This window comes from Protopterus annectens, chromosome 5.part0 (genome assembly GCF_019279795.1).
Source record: "Protopterus annectens isolate FY-2018-M chromosome 5.part0, PAN1.0, whole genome shotgun sequence".
Lineage (NCBI taxonomy): Eukaryota > Metazoa > Chordata > Ceratodontiformes > Protopteridae > Protopterus > Protopterus annectens.
Genome location: NC_056735.1, coordinates 977472507 through 977485593, shown reverse-complemented (window position 1 = coordinate 977485593; position 13087 = coordinate 977472507). Strand labels below are relative to the sequence as shown.

Genomic DNA, 13087 nt, shown 5'->3' with positions numbered 1-13087 from the left:
CCTCCTCCCCTGCCCCCTCCGTTGCCTTTTTCAGTATATGAAGCGAGTGGACAGGCTGGTCAGCCTCTGCGTTATCCTGAGGTCTCAGCGAGACCACAACCGTTTGTTAGAGATACTATTGAAACTAGGTCCCGAGCACGTAAAATACATGGGGACGCAGAATCGTATCAAATAGAGAAAAACCTACAGGATGAGAATGAGGAAGAAATGTGTCCGCTTATAGAGGTCCCAAATCCTCAGGCAGGACAGGCAGGGCAGGACCCAACTCTCTTAGTATACAGACCATGGACACCGGAGGATATCCGGAAAGCTACTGAGGGAATTCCCCATCCGAAAGTTAATTTTACAAAATTTTTAGAAGATTTGCAAGGCATGAGGTTGAGTTACCCCTTGAATGGCGAAGAAGTAGAGAAAGTAGTAAGGCAAATTATAGGTCCAGATTGGCGCATGATTTGAGGCACCTGGAATCCTCGTAATGCAAAACTTAAACCACTCCCACATAGTGACGCAGAACTAGACAATAGAGTGAAAGGTCTTACAGACCGAATCTCTGAGAAATGGAAACCTAGAGCAGACTGGACTTGCATTAACCAATGCATACAACAGGAAAATGAGACCGTAGATGGGTACTATGCTTGATTATTGGAATGTTTTAATAACCATAGCGGTATGACAGTTCCTGAAAATCAAGTGAATGATTCCCCGTATGAACAACAATTGAAAAATGCATTTTTAAAAGGTTGCATTGCACCTATCAGTAGCTTCATTATGAAGCATATGATAGACCATCGAACAGGTAGGCTACAAGCCTTACTTGAATATGCTAGACATGCTGAAAGACATTTTAATAGCAAGAAGAAAAAGAAGGCGCAAGTCTTCACTGCTGAAGACGGAGCTGAAGTATTTGTGTTACAGTCAGGCAAAAAGGGAAAGAAAAATGCCCAGGGAAATAAACAGTCTGACAAATGGTCAGAAGATTTTGAGGAAAGGAAAAAGAGAGGTGAATGCTTTAAGTGCGGGAAGAAGGGACATCTAGCGAGGGATTGTAAACAGAACAAAAAGGTAATCACAGAAGACAAGGGAGATGAGGACTGACTATATGATAGTGAAGATACATCATGTAGAAGTCAAAAATCATCAGGAGAAGTTAATAAACAGAGGACAAATGTAAATGTGATAGAAGGAATAGAGGAAGTGCAAGTAGATATGCAGGATGAAGAAAGTGATATTCTGGATTGAGCATTATTGAGCCTAGAGCTCTACTTAGCAGACACGAAACCGGAAGTTACACTTCTGGTGGAGGGAAGGGAAGTCAAATTCCTGTGTGACTCAGGAGCATCACGGACCCTGATACACCCCTCCAAGCTACCAGAACATTCTGAATAACCTGATTATATATTAGTGAAAGCTGCGAATGGACAGCTATACAGGGAACCACTTTCCCATGATATAGCAATAACTGACCTTGTTTCAGGTATGATTCAAAGAAGTAAGATTGTTGTTTCTGCAAAATGTTCAGTGAACCTATTGGGAAGGGACCTTATGCAGATATTTGGCATAGCAGTAGTTCTGACTGTGCAGGGTATGGAGGCACAGAGGCAAATGGATACTTTTGTGGTGCGATCGGAGGGTCAAACTTTTTATTGGTACAGCCAGGACCTAGTTACGACTGGTCCAGGTGCAGTAACCGAGGAACTGATGAACGTAGCCATCAGTAAAGCCCCCTCCCTTGACAATGATCGACAGCATTTGTTACACTGTACTCTATACTTCTGTAATACGCCAGGACCTGATAGAGAATATGAGCAAGAATTGTTCAAAAATCGTGCAACTAGATTAGTATTACCTACTTTGTATTGGGATACTGAGGGGAACAGTGTAGTTAGCTGTTCATTACCTCAAGAATTCCTTGCATTATATAGATCAAATCGATTGCCACATGTCAGCTTGACCAAAAACAAAAATGTAAAATGGGCAGACTTAGGAGAGAAGGTAACAAGATGGGAAAAACAGACCGACTTAGAATTGTCAGAACAGGGAATACAGAAACAAAAATTGAATTGGTTAACGCAGACGCACCCGGCTGTACACTTGCAATCTAGCGAGGACAGCTGATTAGCATTTTTATTAGAAGAAGAAGAGAAAGCTTTGTGTGAGATACCAATGACTCTTTGGTCAACAGGCAAGTCAGACGTAGGACTTATTCGAACAGCAGGACCAGTTACAATTACACCAAAGTCGGCATTTAGGCCACAGAAAAGACAATACCCTTTGAGGAAAGATGCAGAAATAGGAATCAAGCCTATAATAGCAGCATTACTCAGAGAAGGAGTACTGGTAGAATCTCCTGATTCACCATGTAATGCACCCCTATTTCCTGTTAAAAAAGCAAATGGGGAATGGCGGATGGTTCAAGATTTACAAGCTGTAAACAATGCAGTGATACCCAGAGCACCCACGGTGCCAGATCCACATACTTTGTTAAATGACTTTAAACCACAACAGAAATATTTCTCTGTGGTAGATATCAGTAATGCTTTCTTTTCAAAATCTATACATCCTGATAGTCAATACTGGTTTGCATTTACATTTCAGGGTAAAAGGAATACCTATACTTGACTACCACAGGGATATTGTGAGAGCCCAACAATATTTGCACAAGAAATGGCTTGCAACCTGGCAGGGTTTACCCCACCAGGAGGTAGTCAAATTCTACTTTACGTAGATGACATTTTGCTAGCAGCCCCCACCCAGCAGCAATGCAGGGAAGATACTATAGCGCTATTGAAATTCTTAGCAACACAAGGACACAAAGTGAACAAAAGTAAGTTACAACTCTGTAAAAAGCAAGTTAGATACCTAGGATATGTGATATCCAATGAAGGTAGGATATTAGACGAGGATAGAAAGACAGCAATTTTACGAGCACCCAAACCAGCAACCAAGAAGGAAATGATGTCCTTCTTGGGGACAACTAATTTTTGTCAGAGTTGGATACCGAACTATGCTTTGGAGTCTGCTCCACTAACTGACTTGATATATAAAACGCCAATGGCAGCACAAGATTTATTACAATGGACACCTGAAGCAAAAACAGCTTTCTGCAGATTGAAGCAGTTGATAGCTTCTTCATTAGTTTTAGGACTCCCAAATTATCACAAACGGTTCTTTCAGACCGTAGATTGCAAGCAAGGGTATATGACGTCAGTGCTGATGCAACAACATGGGGATAAGCAATGCCCCATAGCCTATTATTCATCACAGTTAGACCCAGTGGCGCGATCTTTGCCTCACTGTGTACAAGCAGTGGTTGCAGCTGCAATGGCAGTACAGGCCTCAGCCTCAGTGGTATTATTCCACCCTCTCACACTGAGAGTGCCTCATGCAGTCGCGATAATTTTACTGCAAGAAAAAGTAGCATATCTCTCTCCTGCTAGACATCTTTCATGTATGACTATACTGCTGAGCCAACCTCATATGACAATTGAACGATGTACGACATTAAATCCATCAACATTACTCCTGCAGATGGCACACCGCACAGCTGCCTGCAGGAAATTGAACAGTTAACCTTGCCTAGACAAGATCTCACAGATATGCCCTTGGATAATGCCGAGGTGACATATTACGTGGATGGCTCATGCAGAAGGGGCCCTGCAAGGAAGAATCTAGTGGGGTATGCAGTAGTTACAGACACTGAAATTTTAGAAGCCCAACCTTTACCACATAACTTGTCTGCACAAGCAGCAGAATTGATAGCTTTAACACGAGCATGTACTTTAGCAAAAGACAAATGTGTAAACATATATACTGACACAGTCAGTATGCTTTCTCTACAGTACATGTATTTGCGTAACAATGGAAAAATAGGGGAATGATAACATCTAGTGTAAAACCAATTAATCATGCGCAATTTATTTTGGAATTATTAGAATCTATCCAGTTACCTACTAAAGTAGCTATTTGCAAATGTGTAGCTCATACAAAACAATAGGATAGTATTTTGAAAGGCAACGCGAAAGCTGATGCAGTCGCAAAGCAAGCGGCCTCAGACTCAGAAACGTTACTTTTGAATGAGGAATTACAACCCTCTGAGATTTTAGACTTAGACATGTTGAAAACAATGCAGACGCTTACTACAAAAGCAGAAAAACAAAAATGGGAAAAACAAGGTGCAATTCTTGAAAATGGACTGTACATTTCCAAAGAGAAAAAAAACGATATTGCCGTCTAATTAATTTAGATATGCAGCTTTGTTGAGCCATGGGCAGTGCCATGTCTCAACAGGGGGGATGGTACAGTTAGCAAACCGAATATTCCAACCATATGGATTCACAAATTATACCAAAAAATTTTGTGCAGCTTGTCATACTTGTAACAAGCACCATGCACAAGGGGCATTTAAACCTAAACAAGGAAGTTTTCCTATACCACCGTATCCGTTCCATACTATTTGTATGGATTTTATAGAATTGAATAAGTGTGAAGGAAAAAAATATTGCCTAGTCATTGCAGATATGTTCTCTAAATGGGTAGAAGCTTTTCCAACCAAGAATCCGGATGCAGCAACAGTGGCGAAAGCCTGATAACAGAAGTAATCCCTAGATTTGGCATACCGGAAAGGATTTATAGTGACAATGGCACACATTTTGTTAACCAGACCATCCAGCAACTTGGAAGATTTTTCGGAATCTCCTTGAAAAACCATTGTGCCTACCACCCACAGTCAGCAGTACTGGTGGAAAGGTACAATGGGGTCCTGAAGAACAAACTTAGGAAGTTAGTTGAGGATACCCAGACAAATTGGATATACTGTTTGCCTTTAGCGCTGCTGAGTATGAGAACGGTTCCAAATGTGAAGGGTTTGACTCCCTTCGAAATGGTTTTTGGGAGAGCATATTACGTGCCTCAGTGGAAAGCTCTCATGCCTGCAGAGCAAGAGGCTGACAGTTCATTAGCTAGCTATATGAGGAAACTGTTAACAAATAAATCTGTTTTGCAGTTTAACACTTTTTCAGATAAAGAACAGACCAGACCTGTAGAAGCAGTTCTGGCTCCGGGAACTTGGGTGTGGCTAAAAGTGACGAAGAGGAAGAATTGGGCAAGTCCAAAGTGGGAAGGACCGTACCAGGTACTGTTGGCAATGCCTACTGCAGTCAGAATGGCTGAGAGGACGTCCTGGGTCCATTTGACAAACTGCAAACCAGTAAAGAACTTTCAACTTGATTAAAAACTTTGTGACTGATATACAACAAGGGCAAAATGGCCAAGAATAAAGTGAATAGAAATGCAGATCAACCCCAGAGATGTTGCATAATCATTTTGTTGAGTATACATTTATGAACTATAATTGTGACAATTTTCCTCTTGTTGTGGTTTTTTCTACACTCAACCACACAAGTAAAAGTGGGAAGACGTGACGAAACATCTATAGACTGGCATCCAAATTTTAACACATACCTAGCCATGAAGCGTGTATATGCAGAGACTATGAACATTTCAAATTGCTGGGTTTGTACAGCTATACCAACAGCATATGGAGGACTGTTAATGTCCGCTGTCCCTCTGGGGATAAATGAGACTTGGGAAAATTTGCTTTTTGACACAGGGACTGTGAGATCACAGGACAAAATAGCTTTATTTTTACCTGTCACACAAAAGGGAATTGTATGTTTCTATAAAAATGATACTCTCCAGGTGGGCTGGAGCAATTGTAATATAACGATATTTTATCGGTGTTATATTAAGACTAGTAATGGCAATACGTTTTGCAAAACTAATTATGACTCATATTTGAACTCAATGAAAACAACCATGAATGAAATTCGCAAGAATCCTGTTTTATTTAAACAACTGTCAGTTATAGACCAGAAAATGTTTCATGCAGGGTTAATGCGTATTAGTACTAAAGTAGAAAATTGTTATTTTATTTGTGGGAAAAAAGCATACAAATGGCTACCTGAGAATTGGTCCGGCAGTTGTTTTTTGGGTTATCTGGTTCTGGCTATAAGACATACTGCAGAATTACCTTTGGGTAAGATACGAAACGTGAGAGAAGCAGCCCAAAAACCTGAAGGTCCAAGTTGAGAAACCTGTAAATCCAGTAGGACGGATCGAGGCTGGCTGGAAAGACCATAATACCATAAAGGACAAAAGCAAATTGACTCATATGGACTTGCATGACAGTGTTATATCTTGGGCAGGAATATTCCCAGCATATGGAGCAGTCAAATCAATCTGGGAGTTGAGGAAGCTGTCAAAACTTCTCGAAGTAATGTGTAATGCAACTTTCTCTGCCCTAGAACTGGTGACTGATAACTGAATGCAATGAGAACTGTTGTGCTACAAAATCGAATGGCTCTTGACTTCACCCTAGCAGCGAGAGGTGGTACGTGCGCGCTTATCAAAGAAGAATGCTGTGCGTACATTCTGGACAACAGGCATGAAATTAACAACCACCTAGAGGTAATTCAGCAGGTATCAGCCATGGCTGAACCAGGCCCAAACCCACTGATGGACTTCTTCCAGAATCTATTTGGGGGTGGGGTTCCATCCTAATGAATATTCTGATTGCTATGTGTGGGTTTACTCCTATTAGGAGCATGTGTTTGTTATGGAATTCCCTGCATGAAAAGATTAATCAAAGATTTTATTGATGTATCTGTTACTGAAACTTTGTACCATGATATTGAGATTGAAAAATTGATCTCAGACGAAACTTTTTCTGAAGTATAGATCAAATGACTCACCTAGCTGAAAATCCTTAGTGGAAGAGGTTAGGAGACGAAATGACATTGTGCATACTTCAAAATAGAATAAAAAGTATTAATAGGAGGGAAAATGTTAGAGAAATATGTATTTGAATATATGTGATGTACTAGTTTTAAAAGCAAGGTAGTATTGTAATGCATTTTATTTTATTAATGATATAACAAAAAGGATGAATTCATGTGTAATTGCAAGAAGTTTTTTGAAACTGCAGTGTGCCTTGTAGCAAGTTGGCCTCTGACCCTGGCAGCTGCTAGCTCAGCAAGTTCTAATGTTTATGCTTTTCACAAGTGATTATCTGCTGGGTCAGGAAATTAAATATGTGAAATAATGAAATCTTCTGCTCTTTCCTGCTGGGATGATTTGGCCTTGTGTATGTGTTACTAGATAGCACGCAGCTGTTGGGAAAGTGTTACGGGGGAACAAAGAAGTGTATTAGAAGACTGAATCTGCTATTGTATTCGAACTAGTCTGAAACCTTGAAGAAGTAACTTTACAGAAAGACATTATGTCTGACCAGGTGGTAAGCAAGGCCGTATTGTTACCAGAGGAAAACTTTTTTAAATATACAGCATCAGCAATATTTAATGAATAGAATACTGTAAGCTAAAGTGATGTAGATGCCCTGTGACTGACCACGTCAGTAAGGTGGGCACAACTTGAATGTAAGAAACTATAAAAATTGTGTACTTCCTGTTTCATGTCAGACAAAATTCTGTACTTGTACATTTTTTGCTCCTGGTGTACACTAGTAAACTTTTGAACCTGAACCTCCTGTGTATTGATCTCTTGATTTTATTTAACACAAATGTAGCTCAAATTTTACTCCCATAATTTTCTACAACAAATTGCCATGCTGAAGACACTCCCCCACCCCTATTCACTTCTAAGCAAGTCAGGACTGCTAAATATCATCAGGTTCTAATGAGGTAATCATTCCCTTATAATCATCACTGATCAGACAAATTATCAAGTACAATGTCCTTTGGAATATACATCTTAACAAACATATAAAACTATCAGAAAGACTCCAAAAGTTCTAAACAAAAAGATCATGGACCTAAAGTCCCTGAACTACCAAGAAAGGCTGGAAGCTCTAGCTCTTTATTCAGCATCTTACAGACTTTCAAGAAGAGATCTCTGTCTTACTTACCATGCTATTAGAGAGTCAACTGTCTTGGACACCCTGTTTCTCCACAAGTGAAATACTTCCACTAATACAAAAAACAGGGAACTAAATCTTCACCAAAAGATAAACAAAATATTGTGGAGGAATAGGTTTAGAACCCAATGCCTCCCAAACCTCCAGAATAAATTTCACCTGCATGTTAAGACGCGCAACTGACCATCTACCTTTAAATATAAGCTAGATGACTGGGTGGGTATCTGCAAAATTACTACATGACTGACCAGCATGGTCCTCCTGAAAGAAGGAGGGAGAGTACTGGCAAGGGGAGAACAGTTGCAAGACTCAAATTATTCCCCAAGTACCATACCCCTCCACATAACCTTCAGCTACCTCTTTACTAACACCATCATACAAACGTCCAAGGAACTTGGGGACAAAACTGGTTTGAGTTGCATGGCTAGGTTTGCAAAGGCCCTGATGGTCGTTAGCCTAGTATAAACCTATGAACCTATGAATTTATGAAAAGCTAATCAGACTAAATGTAACCCCCTATGTTATCCACTGGACACAAAGGGCCTGTGGCTGACAAAGTCTATGTAAGACTGTAAACTCAGAATGGCCACATGCTAAGACCATAGCCTTAAGCCAAATGCCAAAAAATGCAGCAGCAAACAAGGACACTCATTTGCATGTTGACTCAGTCATCAAGGACCTAGGCACTTTTGCTGATATTAAACTATCCTTTGTTTATCATGTATCCACATTCATGCAGAAATCCTTTCCGCTGGCCAAACAGATCATTAGAAGTACATTTTTAAGAACCGAAGAATTTATCACCCTTCTCTACTACTACTCCTTCATCAGACCAGGCTCACAACACAGTATAATGCCCTCTTTGATATGTACTTACCTAACCATATGGCTCGGCTTGTGGTTCCTTACCCAGGCAATCAAAAGCATGTCTTCTATGAACTGCACTAATTGCCTCATATTTCTCTCTCCCCCATGCCTACAAAGTCTCAAAGGATCCAGTCCTATGTGACCTCCTGCACATTTACAAAACAGCACTCAGCATCTGCTCAAAATATCTAAATTTCCACCAAAATACTAATAGGACTCACTGGTGAGATTGATACCGCTCCAAGAGAATGTCTTTTATGGAGCAGACTTCCTTTGGATACAAAACAAAGAAGCTGCCTTCTTAACATAAGATGTGCAACATGATGAATGATGGTCTGTCAAAATACACCCAAAGTCTGGCTTCTCCTACCCTCATTGAAAGGAACTGAAGTTAGTTATTAAATAAACCCCCTGGGTCTGCCTCTCAAACCCTCATTGAAGGGGGTTGTAACAGGGTATTAATTACTTTTATCTGTAGACATCCACTGTTTGGGATCTTGTGGCTAAGTTGCAAATGTTCCTCCAGCTCAATAGCCTAGTATTAAACTATGAAGCTTCTGGGAAATCTGAAGGCTAAGAACTTCACCTAGGTTTCAAATGACCTAGCAAGACCAATTCCTAAATGATGAGTGCAAGGCAGAAAACTCCTCTGAAGGATTATTATAGAGTTGAGTGTATGCTCTTTGCTCTAATCGTAAAATGTAGACCAATTAATAATAGCGCAAAAAATATAGTATTTACAAAACTTGCTTAATTAAACTTCAGAACTGGTTCATTGAAAGACCACCTGATGGGCCTCAGAAAGGCTTGCTCTTGTTCTACCTCATGTTTAGGGGAAGCCAGGGACAGCATCAGAGCTGTGGGATCTAATGCATGACTAAACTCATGGGCTGGTACTACGACAGCCACATAATGCCGATTAATTTAGGTCAATATTAGAGCAGCATGAATTAGAGGAAATTCAGCTTAAGCAGGAAGGCATGTAGCTGATTACAGTGGGACTAACTCCTACTATCCAATGCCACTGAAGCTAATGTAGGAGTCCCATAAAGAGACAGTAGTGGTAGTAAATGGCTTCCTGGCACATGCAGAACAAAATTAATGATGCTCATCCTTGCCAACACAGAAGGGAGCACCGAAATATGATCTACTTGCATACTTCTGAAGGATCTAAGAGACCTGACTGTAGTTCCCCTGGAAAATAAATCCAGGTCACAGTTCTTATACATCAGTGACCAAAACAGCCAAGATAAATCACTCCTAAGAAGAAAGGCATCACTATCACTATTCTAGAGCCAGAAAACAGGCAGGCAACTCTGGAGAGAAATGAAGCCTAATGAAGTTCTCAAGCACCATTGGTGGTTGTATGACAGGTGAAAATGTTCATTCACCTGCACCTGTAGGGAAATGTATAACTGCAAAAATAACAAAATAAAAGAATAGTACAGAAGGATCACTAAAGACTATTTTAACTAAAAAAAAATAGCAGCAAACTGGAAACTGCTGTGCAATAAAAGTAGAAACAGAGGTGTCCAAAACAAAAAAAAAACATACCTAGGGTAACAACAGCGTAAAATAACAGTCAAAATCTGTAAAACACAGGATACCGTAGTTAGTCTAAGGCACGTGAAAATTTTAAAGCAAAAATATCATCTGGCAAGAGACTAAAAGACACAATAGGGAATAAAAGACAAAAGAAAAAAAGTAAGTGGCAAAGGCTGAAACATGGTAATGAAGAAAAAGTCCATAGCTACAAAAACTAAACTAACTGAGGGAAAGGAGAAAAAGAGCAAAGAAGTTCAATATATATATATATATATATATATATATATATATATATATATATACACAGGATACCTGCAAAGAGAATAAGAGGAAAAAAACTTCCCATGCCTTGAGACAAACTAAGCAGCATGTCACTATTAAAATCCTGCAGAATGCCTTCAGAAGTTAGGAAAACTGAAAAAGGACAGGAAAGATGCTGGTTATCAATGGAAGTGAAGCTACCTTCTTAGCCAGGGAAAGCTTATCTGCCAAGCTATGTGCTGCATGCAAAATCCTAATATTAACAAAGATTGAATCATTTTATTACACAAATAGTTCCACACCATAAAAATTCAATATATTCATAAATGCCTAATAAGATGCATGTACTGCTGATGAAAAAAAGGTTTTCGTTAAAGGATACTAGGCTTGGGATAATAAAGTTCAATATAGCTTGTGATGTTATGTGGTATTGCCATCTGTGCCAGGGAGAGTACAGCAGTAAATGCATAACATTTGTCAGCATAGCTATCTGGAGTTTTACAAAGAATTTTATGTTATTCGACTATCACACTGATTTGTACAGATGTTTGAGTTAAAAATATATTTGCAGTTACTTATGTTAAAAATGCATCAACAGTAGGTCCTGCTGGACAGAAAGAATGTATGCATGTATATTAGCTTGTATTGTTGTAACTGATCAAATGTGTATGTTTATCAGAGAACCATGATGCTACAGATCTTAGCAAAGCTCTGGGTGTGTATTGTACAAGAGTCAGGTGACCAAAGGTGATGTCATCGTCTAACCAGCATCTGGTTTCTTTGGAACTCTCACAGCAGCACTTTGGAAACAGACAGGAAAGATTTCTAACAAGATATATATCTCACACATCCACACAGACAAAGACAGACATCATCTGGCTTTTGCTGTGGAAAGACACACAGTACATATCAGCTTGCCTTGCTTTGGTAAGTAGTTAGGAAACGGGGATATTTAGTGAGAATTGTTTAGTACTGTTTTCTGTATCTGTGAGAAATTATCCAACTGTATTACTTTTTTATATCTCTGTGGTTGAAACTCTCGTTTATTGTACTCCGTATACTCCTTGTTTTCTGTTTCATTATTTATCATTAAATATTTTCATAACTTTCATTGTGGCTGGTCCTTTGGAGAATATGTCCAACATCTTGAGAGTACTTATGCTTGTTTTAATGACACTGTGGCATCTCCTAAAAGCCTTGGTGCTTTGGTAACACCCTACCATTGGTATTAGTATTAATTCTATGCAGAATAATTGGGTACCCTTTGTAAGAGCCTTAGGGTGGCTGATTGGTGACAGTGGGATGACCTCAGAGTCTGGGCAGAAAGGGCACAGCTAGTAAGTCTATGCCAGCTTTTCCCAGGTGTGTATGTGTGTGTGAAACTCATAAATATCCAAGAGTATGTATCAGCTACTGGGAACAGGGACACAGAGCTCCAAAGTGGTCAGTGTGGACTTTTGTGTGGGCATGGACAGAGAAAGAGTCCAGTCTCAGGTCTGGAGCATGCTCTCTGTGTCTCTTAAGGAAAATTGTGCTTGGTGCATTTAGCTGCATCTGTCCATCTTTGCTCTTAGTGACCATCCATCACTGGAGACAGTGATGAGGAATAAGTGCTCTTGATTGCTGGCCCAGAGTAGGGACCCATGACACAGCTAATCTGCAATCAATTAAATTCAACTTGTAGTTCTATTTAAACTGAGATGAAACGAGGTTCACAAAAAAGGCAATTTGGAACAATTTAATGTACAATACTTACAACAGTATACATTCTCATCAACACTGTCTTCCATTTTCTTCTGCAACCTACAAAAGAAAAACAAAAAGAGTTTAAAGAAAGTCCACTAAGTTATTTCAAAATGTACTGCAGCAAGAGTACTATTCATAAATTACTAATCCTAGTCTAGGTAACTTAATTTTTATTCAGGCTAAAATGATTGAAAATTAATATGCAGAATGCATACAACAGCCTCCACAGCATTCATCAATAACTGCAGCTTCTGATAAATCAGCCTGATATTGCAAGCTTAGCTGATGATCTGCAACAACTGAACATACTCGTGACAAATCACAACTTGGTTCTGTAGTTACACACAACGGTTTATACAGCTTCAACAGGAGAACCCAGCTCATCCAAAAGAAGGATGAAATTTCTAAATCAATGTATAGTCATATTACTTTAGCAACTGAGTTCAACAGAAAATGTTATAACCACTGGAGCAATAAACAATTGAACATCTTTATTGATGAAAGTAAGAGTTTTTGACTCAATAAAAAAAACAGGAGACCTCAGCATACTCTGATTATGTTTTGCCGTGTCTCATTCCCGGTCCTTTACTGCTCTCCATTCTCTGATTATGTCTCCCACCCTCATAACTATTACCTCTCTTTTGGTAATTTAAGCCATCATGCATTAAAGTGCCTCTCTCCTTCACATTTTACTTATTCTCATATACCTAAATTAACTGAGGCATGATCTGATGGCAC

General features: G+C 39.5%; 1 protein-coding gene across 1 annotated transcript in view; it reads right to left on the bottom strand.

Moving 5' to 3' along the window:
* Nucleotides 1–12402, bottom strand: part of PRDM15 (PR/SET domain 15) — an 852733-nt gene extending 840331 nt beyond the window's left edge. The window contains exon 1 of the mRNA XM_044071950.1: nt 12360–12402. Coding sequence (XP_043927885.1) covers nt 12360–12393 — 34 coding nt within the window. The 5' untranslated portion in view covers nt 12394–12402. The remainder of the gene's footprint in view (nt 1–12359) is intronic.
* Nucleotides 12403–13087: the final 685 nt, after the last annotated feature.